At 49.1% G+C, this 23,491-nt stretch overlaps 1 protein-coding gene across 1 annotated transcript; it reads left to right on the top strand.

Moving 5' to 3' along the window:
* Nucleotides 1-11,684: 11,684 nt before the first annotated feature.
* Nucleotides 11,685-16,101, top strand: LOC141938814 (syncytin-2-like). The gene is made up of 2 exons (XM_074857825.1): nucleotides 11,685-11,778; nucleotides 14,590-16,101. Exons 1-2 carry the CDS (start codon nucleotides 11,737-11,739, stop codon nucleotides 15,730-15,732), a joined length of 1,185 nt encoding a protein of 394 aa, XP_074713926.1. The 5' UTR covers nucleotides 11,685-11,736; the 3' UTR covers nucleotides 15,733-16,101.
* Nucleotides 16,102-23,491: the final 7,390 nt, after the last annotated feature.

The raw sequence follows: 23,491 nt of genomic DNA, 5'->3' as shown, positions 1-23,491 counted from the left end.
CCTCTTCCTCTCTCTTCCTCCTCTCTCTTCCTCCTCTCTCTTCCTCCTCTCTCTTCCTCCACTCTCTTCCTTCTCTCTCCTTCTCCTCTCTCCTTTTCCTCTCTCTTCCTCCTCTCTCTTCCTCCTCTCTCTTCCTCCTCTCTCTTTCTCCTCTCTCCTCTTCCTCTCTCTTCCTCCTCTCTCTTCCTCCTCTCTCCTCGTCCTCCCTTCTCTTCCTGTCTCTTCCTCCTTTCTCTTCCTCCTCTCTCTTCCTCCTCTCTCTTTCTCCTCTCTTTTCCTCCACCACTTCCTCCTCTCTCCTTTTCCTCTCTTTTCCTCCTCTCTCATTTTCCTCTCTTCATCCTCTCTCTTCCTACTCTCTCCTCTTCCTCTCTCTTCCTCCTCCCTTTTCCTCCTCTCTCTTCCTTCTCTCTCCTCTTCCTCTCTCTTCCTCTCTCTCTTCCTCCTCTCTCTTCCTCCTCTCTCTTCCTCCTCTCTCCTCGTCCTGCCTCCTCTTCCGCTCTCTTCCTCCTCTCTCTTACTCCTCTCTCCTCTTCTTCTCTCTTCCTCTTCTCTTCCTCCACTCTCCTCTTCCTCACTCTTCCTCCTCTCTCTTCCTCTTCTCTCTTCCTCCTCTCTCCTCCTCCTCTCTCCTTTACCTCTCTCTTCCTCCTCTCTCTTCCTCCTCTCTCTTCCTCCTCTGTCCTCTTCCTCTCTGTTCCTCCTCCCTTTTCCTCCTCTCTCTTTCTCCTCTCTCCTCTCTCTCTCTCTTCCTCCTCTGTTCCTCCACTCTCCTCTTCCTCACTCTTCCTCCTCTCTCTTCCTCCTCTCTCTTCCTCCTCTCTCCTCCTCTTCTCTCCTTTACCTCTCTCTTCCTCCTCTCTCTTCCTCCTCTCTCTTCCTCCTCTGTCCTCGTCCTCTCTGTTCCTCCTCCCTTTTCCTCCTCTCTCTTCCTCCTCTCTCCTCTTCCTCTCTCTTCCTTCTCTCTCTTCCTCCTCTCTCTTCCTCCTCTCTCTTACTCCTCTCTTTTCCTTCTCTGCAATTTTCCTCTCTCTTCCTCCTCTCTCTTCCTCCTCTCTCCTCGTCCTCTCTCCTTTTCCTCTTTCTTCCTCCTCTCTCATTTTTCTCTCTTCCTCCTCTCTCTTGCTACTCTCTCCTCTTCCTCTTTCTTCCTCCTCTCTCTTCCTCCTCTCTCCTCGTCCTCTCTCTTTCTCCTCTCTCTTCCTGCTGTATTTTCCTCATCTCTCTGCCTCGTCTATCCTCTTCCTCTCTCTTCCTCCTCTCTCTTCCTCCTCTCTTTTCCTACTCTCTCCCAATCCTCTCGCCGCCTCCTCTCTCCTCCTCCTCTCTTCTTTTCCTCTCTCCTCCTCCTTTCTCCTCTTCCTCACTCTACTTCCTCTCTCTTCCTCCTCTCTCCTCTTCCTCTCTCTTCCTCCACTCTCTTCCTCCTCTCTCTTCCTACTCTCTCTTCCTCCTCTCTCCTCCTCCTCTCTCCTTTTCCTCTCTCTTCCTCCTCTCTCTTCCTCCTCTCTCCTCATTCTCTCTCCTCTTCCTCTCTCTTCCTCCTCTCTCTTCCTCCTCTCTCCTCTTCCTCTCTGTTCCTCCTCCCTTCTCCTCCTCTCTCTTTCTCCTCTCCCCTCTCCCTCTCTCTTCCTCCTCTGTCTTCCTCCACTCTTCTCTTCCTCTGTCTTCCTCCTCTCTCTTCCTCCTCTCTCTTCCTCCTCTCTCCTCCTCCTCTCTCCTTTACCTCTCTCTTTCTCCTCTCTCTTCCTCCTCTCTCTTCCTCCTCTGTCATCGTCCTCTCTGTTCCTCCTCCCTTTTCCTCCTCTCTCTTCCTCCTCTCTCCTCTTCCTCTCTCTTCCTTCTCTCTCTTCCTCCTCTCTCTTCCTCCTCTCTCTTACTCTTCTCTTTTCCTCCTCTGCAATTTTCCTCTCTCTTCCTCCTCTCTCTTCCTCCTCTCTCTTCCTCCACCTCTTCGTCCTCTCTCCTTTTTCTCTCTCTTCCTCCTCTCTCATTTTCCTCTCTTCCTCCTCTCTCTTCCTACTCTCTCCTCTTCCTCTCTCTTCCTCCTCTCTCTTCCTCCTCTCTCCTCGTCCTCTCTTTCTCCTCTCTCTTCCTGCTGTATTTTCCTCATCTCTCTGCCTCCTCTATCCTCTTCCTCTCTCTTCCTCCTCTCTCTTCCTCCTCTCTTTTCCTACTCTCTCCCAATCCTCTCTTCTCCTCCTCTCTCCTCCTCCTCTTTTCTTTTCCTCTCTACTCCTCCTTTCTCCTCTTCCTCACTCTTCTTCCGCTCTCTTCCTCCTCTCTCCTCTTCCTATCTTTTCCTCCTCTCTCTTCCTCCTCTCTCTTCCTACTCTCTCTTCCTCCTCTGTCCTCCTCCTCTCTCCTTTTCCTCTCTCCACCTCCTCTCTCTTCCTCCTCTCTCCTCTTCCTCTCTGTTCCTCCTCCCTTTTCCTCCTCTCTCTTCCTTCTCTCTCCTCTTCCTCTCTCTTCCTTCTCTCTCTTCCTCCTCTCTCTTCCTCCTCTCTATTCCACCTCTCTCCTCCTTCTCTCTCTTCCTCCTCTGTCTTCCTCCTCTCTCCTCTTCCTCTCTTTTCCTTCTCTCTCTTCCTCCTCTCTCTTCCTCCTCTCTCCTCATTCTCTCTCCTCTTCCTCTCTCTTCCTCCTCTCTCCTCGTCCTCTCTCTTTCTCCTCTCTCTTCCTGCTGTATTTTCCTCATCTCTCTGCCTCCTCTATCCTCTTCCTCTCTCTTCCTCCTCTCTCTTCCTCCTCTCTTTTCCTACTCTCTCCCAATCCTCTCTCCTCCTCCTCTCTTCTCCTCCTCTCTTCTTTTCCTCTCTCCTCCTCCTTTCTCCTCTTCCTCACTCTTCTTCCTCTCTCTTCCTCCTCTCTCCTCTTCCTCTTTCTTCCTCCTCTCTCTTCCTACTCTCTCTTCCTCCTCTCTCCTCCTCCTCTCTCCTTTTCCTCTCTCTGCCTCCTCTCTCTTCCTCCTCTCTCTTCCTCCTCTCTCCTCTTCCTCTCTGTTCCTCCTCCCTTTTCCTCCTCTCTCTTCTTTCTCTCTCTTCTTCCTCTCTCTTCCTTCTCTCTCTTCCTCCTCTCTCTTCCTCCTCTCTTCTCCTCCTCTCTCCTCTACCACTCTCTTCCTCCTATCTCTTCCTGCTCTGTCCTCTTCCTCTCTCTTCCTCCTCCCTTTTCCTCCTCTCTCTTCCTTCTCTCTCCTCTTCCTCTCTCTTCCTCTCTCTCTTCCTCCTCTCTCTTCCTCCTCTCTCTTCCTCCTCTCTCCTCGTCCTCCCTCCTCTTCCGCTCTCTTCCTCCTCTCTCTTCCTCCTCTCTCCTCTTCCTCTCTCTTCTTCCTCTCTCTTCCTCCTCTCTCCTCTTCCTCTCTGTTCCTCCTCCCATTTCCTCCTCTCTCTTTCTCCTCTCTCCTCTCCCTCTCTCTTCCTCCTCTCTTCCTCCACTCTCCTCTTCCTCACTCTTCCTCCTCTCTCTTCCTCTTCTCTCTTCCTCCTCTCTCCTCCTCCTCTCTCCTTTACCTCTCTCTTCCTCCTCTCTCTTCCTTCTCTCTCTTCCTCCTCTGTCCTCGTCCTCTCTGTTCCTCCTCCCTTTTCCTCCTCTCTCTTCCTCCTCTCTCCTCTTCCTCTCTCTTCCTTCTCTCTCTTCCTCCTCTCTCTTCCTCCTCTCTCTTACTCCTCTCTTTTCCTCCTCTGCAATTTTCCTCTCTCTTCTTCCTCTCTCTTCCTCCTCTCTCTTCCTCCACCTCTTCGTCCTCTCTCCTTTTCCTCTCTCTTTCTCCTCTCTCATTTTCCTCTCTTTCTCCTCTCTCTTCCTACTCTCTCCTCTTCCTCTCTCTTCCTCCTCTCTCTTCCTCCTCTCTTTTCCTACTCTCTCCCAATCCTCTCTCCTCCTCCTCTCTCCTCCTCCTCTCTTCTTTTCCTCTCTCCTCCTCCTTTCTCCTCTTCCTCACTCTTCTTCCTCTCTCTTCCTTCTCTCTCCTCTTCCTCTCTCTTCCTCCTCTCTCTTCCTCCTCTCTCTTCCTCCTCTCTCTTCCTCCTCTCTCTTCCTCCTCTCTCTTCCTCCTCTCTCTTCCTCCTCTCTCTTCCTCCTCTCTCTTCCTCCTCTCTCTTCCTCCTCTCTCTTCCTCCTCTCTCCTCTTCCTCTCTCTTCCTTCTCTCTCTTCCTCCTCTCTCTTCCTCCTCTCTCTTCCTCCTCTCTCTTCCTCCTCTCTTTTCCTCCTCTGTAATTTTCCTCTTTCTTCCTCCTCTCTCTTCCTCCTCTCTCTTCCTCCTCTCTTTTCCTCCACCACTTCCTCCTCTCTCCTTTTCCTCTCTCTTCTTCCTCTGTAATTTTCCTCTCTTCCTTCTCTCTCTTCCTACTCTCTCCTCTTCCTCTCTCTTCCTCCTCCCTTTTCCTCCTCTCTCTTCCTTATCTCTCCTCTTCCTCTCTCTTCCTTCTCTCTCTTCCTCCTCTCTCTTCGTCCTCTCTCTTCCTCCTCTCTCCTCGTCGTCCCTCCTCTTCCGCTCTCTTCCTCCTCTCTCTTCCTCCTCTCTCATCTTCCTCTCTCTTCCTCCTCTCTCCTCCACCTCTCTCCTCCTTCTCTCTCCTCTTCCTCTCTCTTCCTCCTCTCTCTTCCTTCTCTCTCCTCTTCCTCTCTGTTCCTCCTCCCTTTTCCTTCTCTGTCTTCCTCCTCTCTCCTCTTCCTCTCTCTTCCTTCTCTCTCTTCCTCCACTCTCTTCCTCCTCTCTCTTCCTCCTCTCTTCTCCTTCTTTCTCCTCTTCCTCTCTCTTCCTCCTCTCTCTTCCTCCTCTCTCCTCTTCCTCTCTGTTCCTCCTCCCTTTTCCTCCTCTCTCTTTCTACTCTCTCCTCTCCCTCTCTCTTCCTACTCTCTTCCTGCACACTCCTCTTCTTCTATCTTCCTCCTCTCTCTTCCTACTCTCTCTTCCTCTTCTCTCCTCCTCCTCTCTCATTTACCTCTCTCTTTCTCCTGTCTCTTCCTCCTTTCTCTTCCTCCTCTGTCCTCGTCCTCTCTGTTCCTCCCTCGTTTTCCTCCTCTCTCTTCCTCCTCTCTCCTCTTCCTCTCTCTTCCTTCTCTCTCTTCGTCCTCTCTCTTCCTCCTCTCTCTTACTCCTCTCTTTTCCTCCTCTGTAATTTTCCTCTCTCTTCCTCCTCTCTCTTTCTCCACTCTCTTCCTCCACTCTTCTCTTCCTCTCTCTTCCTCCTTTCTCTTCCTCCTCTCTCTTCCTCCTCTCTTTTCCTCCTATTTTTCCTCTCTCTTACTCCACTCTCTTCCTCCTCTCTCTTCCTCCTCTCTTTCTCCTCTCTTCCTCCTCTCTGTTCCTCCTCTCTCCTCCTCCACTCTCCTTTACCTCTCTCTTCCTCCTATCTCTTCATCCGCTGTCCTCATCCTCTCTGTTCCTCCTCCCTTTTCCTCCTCTCTCTTCCTCCTCTCTCCTCTTCTTCTCTCCTCCTCCTCTCTCCTTTTCCTCTCTCTGCCTCCTCACTCTTCCTCCTCTCTCTTCCTCCTCTCTCCTCTTCCTCTCTCTTCCTTCTGTCTCTTCCTCATCTCTCTTCCTCCTCTCTCTTCCACCTCTCTCCTCCTTCTCTCATTTTCCTACTTCCTCCTCTCTCATTTTCCTCTCTCTTCCTCCTGTTTTTCCTCTCTCTTCCTCCTCTCTCTTCCTCCTCTCTCTTCCTCCTCTCTCTTCCTCCACTCTCCTCTTCCTCTCTGTTCCTCCTCTCTGTTCCTCCTCTCTCTTCCTCCTCTCTTTTCCTCCTATTTTTCCTCTCTCTTACTCCTCTCTCTTCCTCCTCTCTTTTCCTCCTATTTTTCCTCTCTCTTCCTCCTCTATCTTCCTCCTCTCTTTGCCTACTCTCTCCCAATCCTCTCTCCTCCTCCTCTCTCCTCCTCCTCTCTCCTCTTCTTCACTCTTCCTCCTCTCTCTTCCTCCTTTCTCTTCCTCCTCACTTTTTCTCCTCTCTCCTCCTTCTCTCTCTTCCTCCTCTCTCTTTCTGCTCTGTATTCCTCCTCTCTCCTTTTCCTCTCTCTTCCTCCTTTCTCCTCTTCCTCACTCTTCCTCCTGTCTCTTCCTCCTCTCTCTTCCTCCTCTCTCCTCTTCTTCACTCTTCCTCCTCTCTGTTCCTCCTCTCTCTTCCTCCTTTCTCTTCCTCCTCTCTTTTCCTCCTCTTTCCTCCTTCTCTCTATTCCTCCTCGCTCTTTCTCCTCTGTATTCCTTCTCTCTCCTTTTCCTCTCTCTTCCTCCTTTCTCCTCTTCCTCACTCTTCCTCCTCTCTCTTCCTCCTCTCTCCTCTTCCTCTCTCTTCCTCCTCTCTCTTCCTCCTGTTTTTCCTCTCTCTTCCTCCTCTCTCTTCCTCCACTCTCCTCTTCCTCTCTGTTCCTCCTCTCTCTTCCTCCTCTCTTTTCCTTCTATTTTTCCTCTCTCTTCCTCCTCTCTCTTCCTCCTCTCTCTTCCTCCTCTCTTTTCCTCCTGTTTTTCCTCTCTCTTCCTCCTCTCTCGTCCTCCTCTCTCTTCCTCCTCTCTCTTCCTCCTCTCTCTTCCTCCACTCTCCTCTTCCTCTCTCTTCCTCCTCTCTTTTCCTCCTATTTTTCCTCTCTCTTACTCCTCTCTCTTCCTCCTCTCTCTTCCTCCATTCTCCTCTTCATCTCTCTTCCTCCTCTCTAATCTTCCCCTCCCTTACTCCTCTCTCCTCCTCCTCTCTCCTTTTCCTCTCTCTTTCTCCTCTCACCTCCTCCTCTATCCTTTTCGTCTCTCTTCCTCATCTCTCTTCCTCTTCTCTCTTCTGCCTATCTCTTCCTCCTCTCTCTTCCTCCTCTCTCCTCTTCCTCTCTGTTCCTCCTCTCTTTTCCTCCTCTCTCTTCCTCTTCTTTCCTCTTCCTTATCTTCCTTCTCTCTCTTCCTCCTCTCTCTTCCTCCTCTCTCTTCCTCCTCTCTTGTCCTACTATTTTTTCTCTCTCTTCCTCCTCTCTCTTCCTTCTCTCTATTCCTCCTCTCTTTTTCTATTTTTCCTCTCTCTTACTTCTCTCTCTTCCTCCTCTCTCTTCCTCCACTCTCCTCTTCCTCTCTCTTCCGCCTCTGTCTTCCTCCTCTCTCTTCCTCCTCTCTTCCACCCCTCTTCCTCCACTCTTTTCCTCAACCACTTCCTCCTCTCTCCTTTTCCTCTCTCTTCCTCCTCTCTCTTCCTCCTCTCTCTTCCTCCTCTCTCTTCCTCCTCTCTCTTCCTCCTCTCTGTTCCTCCTCTCTCTTCCTCCTCTCTTTTCCTCCTCTGTATTTTTCCTCTCTCTTCCTCCTCTCCTTTCCTCCTCTCTCTTCCTCCTCTCTCTTCCTCCTCACTTTTCCTCATCTCTCTTCCTACTCTCTCCTCTTCCTCTCTATTCCTCCTCTCTCTTCCTCCTCTGTCCTCGTCCTCTCTCTTTCTCCTCTCTCTTCCTCCTCTCTTTTCCTCATCTCTCTGCCTCCTCTGTCCTCTTCCTCTCTCTACCTCCTCTCTCTTCCTCCTCTCTTTGCCTACACTCTCCCAATCGTCTCTCCTCCTCCTCTCTCCTCCTCCTCTCTTCTTTTCCGCTTTCTTCCTCCTTTCTCTTCCTCCTCTCTCCTCTTTCTCTCTCTTCCTCCTCTCTCTTCCTCCTTTCTCTTCCTCCTCGCTTTTCCTCCTCTCTCCTCTTTCTTTCTCTTCCTCCTCTCTTTCTGCTCTGTATTCCTCCTCTCTCCTTTTCCCCTCTCTTCCTCCTTTCTCCTCTTCCTCACTCTTCCTCCTCTCTCTTCCTCCTCTCTCTTCCTCCTCTCTCCTCTTCTTCACTCTTCCTCCTCTCTTTTCCTCCTCTCTCTTCCTCCTTTCTCTTCCTCCTCTCTTTTCCTCCTCTCTCCTCCTTCTCTCTATTCCTCCTCGCTCTTTCTCCTCTGTATTCCTTCTCTCTCCTTTTCCTCTCTCTTCCTCCTCTCTCCTCCTCCTCTCTCCTTTTCCTCTCTCTGCCTCCTCTCTCTTCCTCCTCTCTCTTCCTCCTCTCTCCTCTTCCTCTCTGTTCCTCCTCCCTTTTCCTCCTCTCTCTTCCTTCTCTCTCCTCTTCCTCTCTCTTCCTTCTCTCTCTTCCTCCTCTCTCTTCTTTCTCTCTCTTCCACCTCTCTCCTCCTTCTCTCTCCTCTTCCTCTCTCTTCCTCCTCTGTCTTCCTCCTCTCTCCTCTTCCTCTCTCTTCCTCCTCTCTCTTCCTCCTCTCTCCTCTTCCACTCTGTTCCTCCTCCCTTCTCCTCCTCTCTCTTTCTCCTCTCTCCTCTCCCTCTCTCCTCCTCCTCTCTCTTCCTCCACTCTCCTCTTCCTCTATGTTCCTCCTCTCTCTACCTCCTCTCTCTTCCTCCTCTCTCCTCCTCCTCTCTCCTTTACCTCTCTCTTCCTCCTCTCTCTTCCTCCTCTCTCTTCCTCCTCTGTCATCGTCCTCTCTGTTCCTCCTCCCTTTTCCTACTCTCTCTTCCTCCTCTCTCCTCTTCCTCTTTCTTCCTTCTCTCTCTTCCTCTTCTCTCTTCCTCCTCTCTCTTCCTCCTCTCTTTTCCTCCTCTGTAATTTTCCTCTTTCTTCCTCCTCTCTCTTCCTCCTCTCTCTTCTTCCTCTCTTTTCCTCCACCACTTCCTCCTCTCTCCTTTTCGTCTTTCTTCCTCCTCTCTCATTTTCCTCTCTTCCTCCTCTCTCTTCCTACTCTCTCCTCTTCCTCTCTCTTCCTCCTCCCTTTTCCTCCTCTCTCTTCCTTATCTCTCCTCTTCCTTTCTCTTCCTTCTCTCTCTTCTTCCTCTCTCTTCGTCCTCTCTCTTCCTCCTCTCTCCTCGTCGTCCCTCCTCTTCCGCTCTCTTCCTCCTCTCTCTTCCTCCTCTCTCATCTTCCTCTCTCCTCCTCCTCTCTCCTCCACCTCTCTCCTCCTTCTCTCTCCTCTTCCTCTCTCTTCCTCCTCTCTCTTCCTCCTCTCTCCTCTTCCTCTCTATTCCTCCTCCCTTTTCCTCCTCTCTGTTCCTCCTCTCTCCTCTCTCTTCCTCCTCTCTCTTCCTCCTCTCTCATTTTCCTCTCTCTTCCTCCTCTCTCCTCTTCCTCTCTGTTCCTCCTCCCTTTTCCTCCTCTGTCTTCCTCCTCTCTTCTCTTCCTCTCTCTTCCTTCTCTCTCTTCCTCCACTCTCTTCCTCCTCTCTCTTCCTCCTCTCTCCTCCTTCTCTCTCCTCTTCCTCTCTCTTCCTCCTCTCTCTTCCTCCTCTCTCCTCTTTCTCTGTGTTCCTCCTCCCTTTTCCTCCTCTCTCTTTCTACTCTCTCCTCTCCCTCTCTCTTCCTACTCTCTTCCTGCACACTCCTCTTCCTCTATCTTCCTCCTCTCTCTTCCTACTCTCTCTTCCTCCTCTCTCCTCCTCCTTTCTCATTTACCTCTCTCTTCCTCCTCTCTCTTCCTCCTCTCTCTTCCTCCTCTGTCCTCGTCCTCTCTGTTCCTCCTCCGTTTTCCTCCTCTCTCTTCCTCCTCTCTCCTCTTCCTCTCTCTTCCTTCTCTCTTTTCGTCCTCTCTCTTCCTCCTCTCTCTTACTCCTCTCTTTTCCTCCTCTGTAATTTTCCTCTCTCTTCCTCCTCTTGTCGGGGGAGGCAGCGGGTCTGCCTCTAGTCTAACTGAAGAAGAATTTAACCTTGAAGAAATTCCAGTGTATCCATGAGAGGCGAGAAAGTCCCGAGAAGTGCCATGGAAACAAGATTAGAGAACTAAGATAAGAAGAACTGTCCTGACGATTCAGGCGAGAAACTATCACCCAATCGTGAACTGTTAGTTACTAAAGTAAACCAATCCTGTATGAACACCTACTTTGAAGAAGGTTATAAAAAAGCTTGTTAGAACAATAAAGGGGCTTTTGCAGCCATTTTGGTCGCTTTCACACAATCTGATGTTTGTCGTGTCCGTCTCAACTGCGACAAATGGTGACCCCGGTGTGATAAATTAGAGCGACGTGATAAATTAGAGCGACGTGATTGATTAGAGCAACGTGATTAGAGCAAAGTGGTCATTTAAAGTAGAATTATAACGGCGGCGGGAAGAGCCGCGGAGACGGAGCCCGGTGTAGCTGAGAGCAGAGGGAATCTGCCTGGTCCGGACCTGAATTTCGACACCTAAAAAGGTGAGCCACCGGGAACGGGACTGTAATTATGGGGCAGTCATTAACAAAGGAAGAGGAGACAATTTTGTCTACCTGGAAAGCCCTATTAAAAAGAAAGGGGGTTAAAACCTCAGAACAAAGCCTGAAAAAGATTTTGCTATGGAGTAAGATGCAAGGCTTTGAAGCCACAACAGTTACTGCATTCAGTGTGAGTGCATGGCAAGCAGTAGGATTGAAAATATTGGATGAGGTCTCTAAAGGACAAAAAGAGGCATGTGAGTTGGCAACCACATGGCGCTTATTGAGTGAAACCTTAAAGGAATGGAAGATAGAGCGTGAGGCCTCTGATGGGAAACTAACAGACATTCGACCTGAAGACAATGACGGGGAGGACTGTGGCAAAGGGACAAAGGCAGTGGATACCTCAGCCTCAGGAATAGCAGGCAGGAAACCCCTCACGGGCAAAAGCAGATCGCGCCCTCGCCCACCTCCTCCTCCTCCACCATTAAATATTTTGCGGGGCGATGAGGAGCCCCCCCCATCTAGCGGTGCAGCGGCGGCCCCTAGCGGCGCAGCAGCAGAAGGGGTGATTCCATCAGCCCCCCCCGAGGAGGAAAATAGGGCGGGTAACACAGAGCCAGAGAGCGAGAGCGAAAATGAAAGTGAGGGAGAAGAAGCTTTAACCACGGCTTTACAAACTCTACATATCACAGATAAACCCATGGTGAAGAAAGCCCAGCCATGGACTCTCCCTCCATCCACAGTAACTGTAATTCCAAGGTCCCCTGATCGATTTTGGGAGGGAGTTAGAAAGTATGCTGCTGAGGCTGGCAACTGGGATCTGGTTGAACGCCTCAGCCCATACTCTCCAACCCCGGCATGTCCAAAGCCTGTAGATATAGCAGCAGAGGCTTATGGTGCATTCCCTGTTTATAAAGCTGTTGCAGGCACAAATGAGCATGATGAGCACAATCCGATCAGTTGGAAGGTGGTGCAGGATTTGCAGAATAAAGCACAGAAATTTGGAATCAATTCTCCTGAGGTGATGCAACTTATTCAAATAATCCGCACAGATTTGCTGTGTCCATATCATGTTACACATCTCGCACAAGTGCTGTTTCAGCCAGTACAATTACAAGCGTTTCAATCTACTTGGAGGCAGATGGCACGTGCAGCCGCGCAGAATAATTTACGACTACCACAGGATGACCCAAGACTAGACATTAGAGAGGATACTTTGCTTAGTGAAGGGCCATTTAGTAATACTCAACTGCAGGCCACTTGGCCCCCTATTATATTGGAACAATCTCAACAGGAGGGACTCACCGCATTGAGAAAGACAATGGAATTACGAGGTCTAAGTGCCCTTTTGGTTGGAAGATCTAGTAGCACTTCGAATGGATTAATTGTGCATGTAGGAATTATTGATGCTGATTTTACTGAACAAATTTGTGCTATGATTTCTACTCCTTATCCACCTGTAACGATTCCAAAAGGCACTCTCATTGCTCAACTTGTTCCTTTTTTGAGTTGTGTCCCAAAAGCAGAACAGCGACTGCGAGGTGATGGAGGCTTCGGTTCTACAGGACCCCCTCAAGTGTGCTGGTCTCAGACTGTCTCATCATCTCGACCACATATGACGTGCACGCTGTCAAATCATGGACATTCACCGACTACAGTAAGGCTTGCGGGGCTCCTAGATACGGGCGCCGATGTGACTATTATTTCTAACTATCTGTGGCCATCCACCTGGCCAACAGAGGATGTGGACACAGGGGTAGTGGGGCTGGGAGGCTCCGCACGAGCAAGAACAGCAGCTACGGCAATTCTGATCACCAATCCTGAGGGCCAACAAGCAGTCGTTAAACCATATGTGACAGCAGCTCCCCTCAATCTATGGGGGAGAGATTGCTTGTCACAGTGGGGGGTGAAGATTACTACGGATTTTTAACGGGGGCCACTGTGCTGCAGGGTGTTAGGCAACCCACGCTTGTTTTAACTTGGTTAACGAATAACCCTGTGTGGGTGGATCAGTGGCCCCTACCAATGGAGAAATTAAAGGCCCTGCAAGAATTGGTGGCAGAACAGCTAGCTGCTGGACACATTGAACCCTCTCAGAGCCCCTGGAATACTCCAGTGTTTGTGATAAAAAAGAAATCAGGAAAATGGCGATTTTTGCATGACCTGCGGCAGATCAATGCTGTCATGGCCACGATGGGGGCTCTACAACCAGGCATGCCTTCACCGGCCATGATCCCTCAAGATTGGGAAATCATTGTCATGGATCTCAAGGATTGTTTTTTTACAATACCATTAGCCTTTCAAGACAGAGAAAAATTTGCATTCTCTGTGCCTTCTGTCAATCATGCAGAACCTGCAAAAAGATATCAATGGAAAGTTCTGCCGCAGGGCATGAAAAATTCACCAACAATTTGTCAATGGTTTGTGGCACAAGCTTTGTCACCTGTAAGGGAAAGATTCCCTACCAGTTATTGTTACCATTACATGGATGACATCCTGTTAGCATCAAACAAGGAGCAGTTGAATGACATGGAGAATTTAGCCAGAGATTCGTTACAACAATATGGATTAGTTATCGCCCCCGAAAAGGTGCAGAAAGTAGAACCCTGTAAGTATTTAGGACTAACAGTCACAGGTAGGCAGGTAATGCCTCAACCTGTGAAACTTAACCTTGAAGTTAAAACCCTTAATGATGTACAGAAGTTAATGGGATCTCTGAATTGGATTAGACCCTATCTCGGACTGACCAATTCACAACTGCAACCTTTATTGGAATTATTAAAAAATTCCAATGATCCAACAGAACCCAGAGTATTAACTGAGGAAGCATTAAAGGTAATTCACATGGTGGAATGATCTATACATGAGAAATTTGTTTCTCGAATAGATCTGTCTCAATTGGTGCAACTCTTTGTACTAATTGACAAAACTGTACCATTTGGTGCTTTGGTGCAGTGGAATTCTGAGTGGGATGACCCACTGCACATTCTAGAATGGATGTTTCTGTCATTCCGACCACGAAAAACTGCTCCTGGACTGTTTGAGCTTATTGCTGATGTAATCATAAAAGCCAGAAAACGATGTACAGAACTAACAGGGCGTGACCCAGCTAAGATTGTTTTACCTGTTCAGAATTGGTATTTTGAATGGTGCTTGGCAAATAATTATGAACTACAGGCGGCCATGGCGGGTTTTCAAGGACAGGTGTCATATCACCTGCCGTCACATCCGCTACTGAAATTTGCTTGAGAAATACCATTTGGTCAAAAAAATTTAAGCCGCCCAGAACCAGTGAACGGCCCTACTGTTTTTACAGATGGCTCAGGAAAAACAGGTAAAGCAGCAGTAGTATGGTATGAAAACAACAACTGGAACAACAAAGTAGTATATCAAAATGGTTCTCCACAAGTAGTAGAGCTACGTGCAATGGCTGTTGTTTTTTCTATTTTTTCTGTTCCTGTAAATATTGTAACTGACTCAGCATATGTAGCTAACTTAGTTTCTAGACTAGACAAAGTGGTTTTGACCATGTCAGACAATCAATTACTATTTGATGTACTTTTAGAACTCTGGAAAAGTATTCAACTACGGACAGAACCTTATTTTATCATGCACATCCGTAGTCATACCACTTTACCAGGATTTTATACAGAAGGTAATGCCAGAGCGGATGCTCTTGTTTCCGCTATGGCTCTGAATACTGTTCCTAACATAAAGCAACAAGCTGTATTATCACATCAATTTTTTCACCAAGGATATTGAGCTTTACGACGGCAGTTCGGTTTGTCTCATGCGGAAGCTCGGTCTATTGTAGCCGCCTGCCCTGACTGCCAAGGAACTCACACACCAGTGTATTTTGGTACTAACCCCAGAGGTATGCAGGCTTTACAGATTTGGCAAAGTGATGTTACTCACATAAATGAATTTGGCCGACAGAAGTATGTTCATGTTTCCATTGATACTTATTCTCATGCCTTAGTAGCAACAGCACATAACGGGGAGACAGGAAAAGATGTAGTTCGACACTTCCAAAAGGCTTTCTCTATGCTTGGGGTACCACGCCAAATAAAAACGGACAATGGCCCAGCATACATTTCACAGAAGGTTCAAACATTTTTTAATTTGTGGGGTGTTACTCATGTTACAGGAATTCCCCATTCCCCAACAGGACAAGCAATTGTTGAGCGTGCACATAGTACGTTGAAGCGGCAGCTTCAAAAACAAAAAGGGGGAATGATTGGGGAACCACCACAGGCATGTTTAGATAAAGCAGTTTATGTTCTTAACTTTCTCCATTACGGGGATAATTCTTCTTTACCTCCTCTTTTTCAGCATTTCTCTTCTCTTTTTTCAAAACAGGATTTGCAAAAAGACATCAAAGTGCATGTTAGAGATCTAATTACTGGCCAGTGGAGTGGACCATGTGAATTATTAACCTGGGGCAGGGGTTATGCTTGTGTCTCTACAGATGCCGGCCCTCGCTGGGTTCCTGCTCGGTGTGTTCGGCCTGTGCTGGAACCTGCATCAGGCTGAAGGATGGGTAGTTCCACAACCCAAGCAGAATGTCTGGGTAACTTTGGCAAATATGACACATCAAGAAACCTTGTGCCTTTCTACTGCGAACCCGGAAAATCCATTCTCCACCTGTTTGGTGGGAGTGCCAGTAGACACATGGCCAATCCCACAAACCCTTCAGGCTTTCTCTCTTTGCAACTCTTCAAAAAATTGTACAGATAATTGGGATGGTGTATATAGTCACCTTCCACAGGTTACGCAAGAACCCCAAGAGCTAGAGTTGCTAGGCTCTGTTATAATGGATGCTTGTGTGTTTTTTAATTACTCCTATAACACCACACGGAGAGGGCAAAATGTGAATGCAACTAATGCTGCTTATCATAATTCAACTGCTTGGTGCAATTATACTTCGACTAACATCTCACGATCTTTTGCTGTTCCTCTTGCATTACCTCCTGGTGTGTTTCTAATCTGTGGAGATCGTGCCTGGGGAGGCGTCCCATCTAAACTGAATGGAGGCCCGTGTAGCCTCGGACGTCTCACGTTATTAACACCAAATGTGTCAATGATTCTGAATATGACTCGAAAACATAAGCGAGTCCCAAGGACCGTTCATCGGTTTGAAAGTTCTTGTCGAGATAACGTTGAATTCTGGAATCCAGGCCAGATCATAACGGCCTCCATATTGGCACCAGGAGTTGGTGTTGCAAATGCCTTAACGACTTTGAATAAGTTGGGATGTTGGCTTAGCAAACAGACTAATGCTACTTCTTTAGCTTTAAGTGGCCTTTTAACTGATGTTGATAGTGTTAGACATGCTACTTTACAGAACAGGGCTGCAATTGACTTTTTGCTTTTAGCGCAAGGACATGGATGTGAAGATTTTGAAGGAATGTGTTGCATGAATTTGTCTGACCACTCAGAATCTATTTTTAAAAGTATACAGCAGCTGAAGGATGGTGTGAGGCGTCTAACAGAAGAGGACGGATTGGATTGGCTTACAAGGATGTTTAAAGGATGGGGACTTTCTGGATGGTTGATATCTCTGGTCAAAACTGTGGGGGTCATGATCTTGGTAATTGTGACTGTGCTTTGATGTTGCCATGTCTTGTCAGTCTTCTGCAAAGGGCCCTGCAGAAGACTGCTTCTGCAATATTTCTAGCACAAATACAAAAAGGGGGAATTGTCGGGGGAGGCAGCGGGTCTGCCTCTAGTCTAACTGAAGAAGAATTTAACCTTGAAGAAATTCCAGTGTATCCATGAGAGGCGAGAAAGTCCCGAGAAGTGCCATGGAAACAAGATTAGAGAACTAAGATAAGAAGAACTGTCCTGACGATTCAGGCGAGAAACTATCACCCAATCGTGAACTGTTAGTTACTAAAGTAAACCAATCCTGTATGAACACCTACTTTGAAGAAGGTTATAAAAAAGCTTGTTAGAACAATAAAGGGGCTTTTGCAGCCATTTTGGTCGCTTTCACACAATCTGATGTTTGTCGTGTCCGTCTCAACTGCGACATCCTCTCTCTTTCTCCACTCTCTTCCTCCACTCTCCTCTTCCTCTCTCTTCCTCCTCTCTCTTCCTCCTCTCTCTTCCTCCTCTCTTTTCCTCCTATTTTTCCTCTCTCTTACTCCACTCTCTTTCTCCTCTCTGTTCCTCCTCTCTCCTCCTCCACTCTCCTTTACCTCTCTCTTCCTCCTATCTTTTCCTCCTCTGTCCTCATCCTCTCTGTTCCTCCTCCCATTTCCTCCTCTCTCTTCCTCCTCTCTCCTCTTCCTCTCTCCTCCTCCTCTCTCCTTTTACTCTCTCTGCCTCCTCACTCTTCCTCCTCTCTCTTCCTCCTCTCTCTTCCTCCTCTCTCCTCTTCCTCTCTCTTCCTTCTCTCTCTTCCTCATCTCTCTTCCTACTCTCTCTTCCACCTCTCTCCTCCTTCTCTCATTTTCCTACTTCCTCCTCTCTCATTTTCCTCTCTCTTCCTCCTGTTTTTCCTCTCTCTTCCTCCTCTCTCTTCCTCCTCTCTCTTCCTCCACTCTCCTCTTCCTCTCTGTTCCTCCTCTCTCTTCCTCCTCTCTCTTCCTCCTCTCTTTTCCTCCTATTTTTCCTCTCTCTTACTCCTCTCTCTTCCTCCTCTCTTTTCCTCCTATTTTTCCTCTTTCTTTCTCCTCTATCTTCCTCCTCTCTTTGCCTACTCTCTCCCAATCCTCTCTCCTCCTCCTCTCTCCTCCTCCTCTCTCCTCTTCTTCACTCTTCCTCCTCTCTCTTCCTCCTTTCTCTTCCTCCTCACTTTTTCTCCTCTCTCCTCCTTCTCTCTCTTCCTCCTCTCTCCTCCTCCTCTCTCCTTTACCTCTCTCTTCCTCTTCTCTCTTCCTCCTCTCTCTTCCTCCTCTCTTTTCCTCCTCTGTAATTTTCCTCTTTCTTCCTCCTCTCTCTTCCTCCTCTCTCTTCTTCCTCTCTTTTCCTCCACCACTTCCTCCTCTCTTCTTTTCGTCTCTCTTCCTCCTCTCTCATTTTCCTCTCTTCCTCCTCTCTCTTCCTACTCTCTCCTCTTCCTCTCTCTTCCTCCTCCCTTTTCCTCCTCTCTCTTCCTTATCTCTCCTCTTCCTCTCTCTTCCTTCTCTCTCTTCCTCCTCTCTCTTCGTCCTCTCTCTTCCTCCTCTCTCCTCGTCGTCCCTCCTCTTCCGCTCTCTTCCTCCTCTCTCTTCCTCCTCTCTCATCTTCCTCTCTCCTCCTCCTCTCTCCTCCACCTCTCTCCTCCTTCTCTCTCCTCTTCCTCTCTCTTCCTCCTCTCTCTTCCTCCTCTCTCCTCTTCCTCTCTGTTCCTCCTGCCTTTTCCTCCTCTCTCTTCCTCCTCTCTCCTCTATCTTCCTCCTCTCTCTTCCTCCACTCTCCTCTTCCTCTCTCTTCCTCCTCTCTCATTTTCCTCTCTCTTCCTCCTCTCTCCTCTTCCTCTCTGTTCCTCCTCCCTTTTCCTCCTCTGTCTTCCTCCTCTCTTCTCTTCCTCTCTCTTCCTCCACTCTCTTCCTCCACTCTCTTCCTCCTCTCTCTTCCTCCTCTCTCCTCCTTCTCTCTCCTCTTCCTCTCTCTTCCTCCTCTCTCTTCCTCCTCTCTCCTCTTCCTCTGTGTTCCTCCTCCCTTTTCCTCCTCTCTCTTTCTACTCTCTCCTCTCCCTCTCTATTCCTACTCTCTTCCTGCACACCTCTCTTCCTCTATCTTCCTCCTCTCTCTTCCTACTCTCTCTTCCTCCTCTCTCCTCCTCCTCTCTCATTTACCTCTCTCTTCCTCCTCTCTCTTCCTCCTCTCTCTTCCTCCTCTGTCCTCGTCCTCTCTGTTCCTCCTCCGTTTTCCTCCTCTCTCTTCCTCCTCTCTCCTCTTCCTCTCTCTTCCTTCTCTCTCTTCGTCCTCTCTCTTCCTCCTCTCTCTTACTCCTCTCTTTTCCTCCTCTGTAATTTTCCTCTCTCTTCCTCCTCTCTCTTTCTCCACTCTCTTCCTCCACTCTCCTCTTCCTCTCTCTTCCTCCTCTCTCTTCCTCCTCTCTCTTCCTCCTCTCTTTTCCTCCTATTTTTCCTCTCTCTTACTCCACTCTCTTCCTCCTCTCTCTTCCTCCTCTCTTTCTCCTCTCTTCCTCCTCTCTGTTCCTCCTCTCTCCTCCTCCACTCTCCTTTACCTCTCTCTTCCTCCTATCTCTTCCTCCGCTGTCCTCATCCTCTCTGTTCCTCCTCCCTTTTCCTCCTCTCTCTTCCTCCTCTCTCCTCTTCTTCTCTCCTCCTCCTCTCTCCTTTTCCTCTCTCTGCCTCCTCACTCTTCCTCCTCTCTCTTCCTCCTCTCTCCTCTTCCTCTCTCTTCCTTCTGTCTCTTCCTCATCTCTCTTCCTCCTCTCTCTTCCACCTCTCTCCTCCTTCTCTCATTTTCCTACTTCCTCCTCTCTCATTTTCCTCTCTCTTCCTCCTGTTTTTCCTCTCTCTTCCTCCTCTCTCTTCCTCCTCTCTCTTCCTCCACTCTCCTCTTCCTCTCTGTTCCTCCTCTCTCTTCCTCCTCTCTCTTCCTCCTCTCTTTTCCTCCTATTTTTCCTCTCTCTTACTCCTCTCTCTTCCTCCTCTCTTTTCCTCCTATTTTTCCTCTCTCTTCCTCCTCTATCTTCCTCCTCTCTTTGCCTACTCTCTCCCAATCCTCTCTCCTCCTCCTCTCTCCTCCTCCTCTCTCCTTTTCTTCACTCTTCCTCCTCTCTCTTCCTCCTTTCTCTTCCTCCTCACTTTTTCTCCTCTCTCCTACTTCTCTCTCTTCCTCCTCTCTCTTTCTGCTCTGTATTCCTCCTCTCTCCTTTTCCTCTCTCTTCCTCCTTTCTCCTCTTCCTCACTCTTCCTCCTGTCTCTTCCTCCTCTCTCTTCCTCCTCTCTCCTCTTCTTCACTCTTCCTCCTCTCTCTTCCTCCTCTCTCTTCCTCCTTTCTCTTCCTCCTCTCTTTTCCTCCTCTTTCCTCCTTCTCTCTATTCCTCCTCGATCATTCTCCTCTGTATTCATTCTCTCTCCTTTTCCTCTCTCTTCCTCCTTTCTCCTCTTCCTCACTCTTCCTCCTCTCTCTTCCTCCTCTCTCCTCTTCCTCTCTCTTCCTCCTCTCTCTTCCTCCTGTTTTTCCTCTCTCTTCCTCCTCTCTCTTCCTCCACTCTCCTCTTCCTCTCTGTTCCTCCTCTCTCTTCCTCCTCTCTTTTCCTTCTATTTTTCCTCTCTCTTCCTCCTCTCTCTTCCTCCTCTCTTTTCCTCCTATTTTTCCTCTCTCTTCCTCCTCTCTCGTCCTCCTCTCTCTTCCTCCTCTCTCTTCCTCCTCTCTCTTCCTCCACTCTCCTCTTCCTCTCTCTTCCTCCTCTCTTTTCCTCCTATTTTTCCTCTCTCTTACTCCTCTCTCTTCCTCCTCTCTCTTCCTCCATTCTCCTCTTCCTCTCTCTTCCTCCTCTCTAATCTTCCCCTCCCTTACTCCTCTCTCCTCCTCCTCTCTCCTTTTCCTCTCTCTTCCTCCTCTCACCTCCTCCTCTATCCTTTTCGTCTCTCTTCCTCATCTCTCTTCCTCTTCTCTCTTCTTCCTATCTCTTCCTCCTCTCTCTTCCTCCTCTCTCCTCTTCCTCTCTGTTCCTCCTCTCTTTTCCTCCTCTCTCTTCCTCTTCTTTCCTCTTCCTTATCTTCCTTCTCTCTCTTCCTCCTCTCTCTTCCTCCTCTCTTTTCCTCCTCTCTTGTCCTACTATTTTTCCTCTCTCTTCCTCCTCTCTCTTCCTCCTCTCTATTCCTCCTCTCTTTTTCTATTTTTCCTCTCTCTTACTTCTCTCTCTTCCTCCTCTCTCTTCCTCCACTCTCCTCTTCCTCTCTCTTCCGCCTCTGTCTTCCTCCTCTCTCTTCCTCCTCTCTTCCACCCCTCTTCCTCCACTCTTTTCCTCAACCACTTCCTCCTCTCTCCTTTTCCTCTCTCTTCCTCCTCTCTCTTCCTCCTCTCTCTTCCTCCTCTCTCTTCCTCCTCTCTGTTCCTCCTCTCTCTTCCTCCTCTCTTTTCCTCCTCTGTATTTTTCCTCTCTCTTCCTCCTCTCCTTTCCTCCTCTCTCTTCCTCCTCTCTCTTCCTCCTCACTTTTCCTCATCTCTCTTCCTACTCTCTCCTCTTCCTCTCTATTCCTCCTCTCTCTTCCTCCTCTGTCCTCGTCCTCTCTCTTTCTCCTCTCTCTTCCTCCTCTCTTTTCCTCATCTCTCTGCCTCCTCTGTCCTCTTCCTCTCTCTACCTCCTCTCTCTTCCTCCTCTCTTTGCCTACACTCTCCCAATCGTCTCTCCTCCTCCTCTCTCCTCCTCCTCTCTTCTTTTCCGCTTTCTTCCTCCTTTCTCTTCCTCCTCTCTCCTCTTTCTCTCTCTTCCTCCTCTCTCTTCCTCCTTTCTCTTCCTCCTCGCTTTTCCTCCTCTCTCCTCTTTCTCTCTCTTCCTCCTCTCTTTCTGCTCTGTATTCCTCCTCTCTCCTTTTCCCCTGTCTTCCTCCTTTCTCCTCTTCCTCACTCTTCCTCCTCTCTCTTCCTCCTGTCTCTTCCTCCTCTCTCCTCTTCTTCACTCTTCCTCCTATCTTTTCCTCCTCTCTCTTCCTCCTTTCTCTTCCTCCTCTCTTTTCCTCCTCTCTCCTCCTTCTCTCTATTCCTCCTCGCTCTTTCTCCTCTGTATTCCTTCTCTCTCCTTTTCCTCTCTCCTCCTCCTCTCTCCTTTTCCTCTCTCTGCCTCCTCTCTCTTCCTCCTCTCTCTTCCTCCTCTCTCCTCTTCCTCTCTGTTCCTCCTCCCTTTTCCTCCTCTCTCTTCCTTCTCTCTCCTCTTCCTCTCTATTCCTCCTCTGTCTTCCTCCTCTCTCTTCCTCCTCTCTCTTCCTCCTCTCTCCTCATTCTCTCTCCTCTTCCTCTCTCTTCCTCCTCTCTCTTCCTCCTCTCTCCTCTTCCACTCTGTTCCTCCTCCCTTCTCCTCCTCTCTCTTTCTCCTCTCTCCTTTACCTCTCTCTTCCTCCTCTCTCTTCCTCCTCTCTCTTCCTCCTCTGTCATCGTCCTCTCTGTTCCTCCTCCCTTTTCCTCCTCTCTCTTCCTCCTCTCTCCTCTTCCTCTCTCTTCCTTCTCTCTCTTCCTCTTCTCTCTTCCTCCTCTCTCTTCCTCCTCTCTTTTCCTCCTCTGTAATTTTCCTCTTTCTTCCTCCTCTCTCTTCCTCCTCTCTCTTCTTCCTCTCTTTTGCTCCACCACTTCCTCCTCTCTTCTTTTCGTCTCTCTTCCTCCTCTCTCATTTTCCTCTCTTCCTCCTCTCTCTTCCTACTCTCTCCTCTTCCTCTCTCTTCCTCCTCCCTTTTCCTCCTCTCTCTTCCTTATCTCTCCTCTTCCTCTCTCTTCCTTCTCTCTCTTCCTCCTCTCTCTTCGTCCTCTCTCTTCCTCCTCTCTCCTCTTCGTCCCTCCTCTTCCGCTCTCTTCCTCCTCTCTCTTCCTCCTCTCTCATCTTCCTCTCTCCTCCTCCTCTCTCCTCCACCTCTCTCCTCCTTCTCTCTCCTCTTCCTCTCTCTTCCTCCTCTCTCTTCCTCCTCTCTCCTCTTCCTCTCTGTTCCTCCTCCCTTTTCCTCCTCTCTGTTCCTCCTCTCTCCTCTATCTTCCTCCTCTCTCTTCCTCCACTCTCCTCTTCCTCTCTCTTCCTCCTCTCTCATTTTCCTCTCTCTTCCTCCTCTCTCCTCTTCCTCTCTGTTCCTCCTCCCTTTTCATTCTCTTCCTCCTCTCTTCTCTTCCTCTCTCTTCCTTCTCTCTCTGCCTCCACTCTCTTCCTCCTCTCTCTTCCTCCTCTCTCCTCCTTCTCTCTCCTCTTCCTCTCTCTTCCTCCTCTCTCTTCCTCCTCTCTCCTCTTCCTCTGTGTTCCTCCTCCCTTTTCCTCCTCTCTCTTTCTACTCTCTCCTCTCCCTCTCTATTCCTACTCTCTTCCTGCACACTCCTCTTCCTCTATCTTCCTCCTCTCTCTTCCTACTCTCTCTTCCTCCTCTCTCCTCCTCCTCTCTCATTTACCTCTCTCTTCCTCCTCTCTCTTCCTCCTCTCTCTTCCTCCTCTGTCCTCGTCCTCTCTGTTCCTCCTCCGTTTTCCTCCTCTCTCTTCCTCCTCTCTCCTCTTCCTCTCTCTTCCTTCTCTCTCTTCGTCCTCTCTCTTCCTCCTCTCTCTTACTCCTCTCTTTTCCTCCTCTGTAATTTTCCTCTCTCTTCCTCCTCTCTCTTTCTCCACTCTCTTCCTCCACTCTCCTCTTCCTCTCTCTTCCTCCTCTCTCTTCCTCCTCTCTCTTCCTCCTCTCTTTTCCTCCTATTTTTCCTCTCTCTTACTCCACTCTCTTCCTCCTCTCTCTTCCTCCTCTCTTTCTCCTCTCTTCCTCCTCTCTGTTCCTCCTCTCTCCTCCTCCACTCTCCTTTACCTCTCTCTTCCTCCTATCTCTTCATCCGCTGTCCTCATCCTCTCTGTTCCTCCTCCCTTTTCCTCCTCTCTCTTCCTCCTCTCTCCTCTTCTTCTCTCCTCCTCCTCTCTCCTTTTCCTCTCTCTGCCTCCTCACTCTTCCTCCTCTCTCTTCCTCCTCTCTCCTCTTCCTCTCTCTTCCTTCTGTCTCTTCCTCATCTCTCTTCCTCCTCTCTCTTCCACCTCTCTCCTCCTTCTCTCATTTTCCTACTTCCTCCTCTCTCATTTTCCTCTCTCTTCCTCCTGTTTTTCCTCTCTCTTCCTCCTCTCTCTTCCTCCTCTCTCTTCCTCCACTCTCCTCTTCCTCTCTGTTCCTCCTCTCTCTTCCTCCTCTCTCTTCCTCCTCTCTTTTCCTCCTATTTTTCCTCTCTCTTACTCCTCTCTCTTCCTCCTCTCTTTTCCTCCTATTTTTCCTCTCTCTTCCTCCTCTATCTTCCTCCTCTCTTTGCCTACTCTCTCCCAATCCTCTCTCCTCCTCCTCTCTCCTCCTCCTCTCTCCTTTTCTTCACTCTTCCTCCTCTCTCTTCCTCCTTTCTCTTCCTCCTCACTTTTTCTCCTCTCTCCTACTTCTCTCTCTTCCTCCTCTCTCTTTCTGCTCTGTATTCCTCCTCTCTCCTTTTCCTCTCTCTTCCTCCTTTCTCCTCTTCCTCACTCTTCCTCCTGTCTCTTCCTCCTCTCTCTTCCTCCTCTCTCCTCTTCTTCACTCTTCCTCCTCTCTCTTCCTCCTCTCTCTTCCTCCTTTCTCTTCCTCCTCTCTTTTCCTCCTCTTTCCTCCTTCTCTCTATTCCTCCTCGATCTTTCTCCTCTGTATTCCTTCTCTCTCCTTTTCCTCTCTCTTCCTCCTTTCTCCTCTTCCTCACTCTTCCTCCTCTCTCTTCCTCCTCTC

Source organism: Strix uralensis, unplaced genomic scaffold (genome assembly GCF_047716275.1).
Source record: "Strix uralensis isolate ZFMK-TIS-50842 unplaced genomic scaffold, bStrUra1 scaffold_322, whole genome shotgun sequence".
In the NCBI taxonomy this organism is placed as follows: domain Eukaryota; kingdom Metazoa; phylum Chordata; class Aves; order Strigiformes; family Strigidae; genus Strix; species Strix uralensis.
The sequence above is the reverse complement of the archived record's forward strand: the minus strand, read 5'-3'. Positions and strand labels throughout refer to the sequence as shown.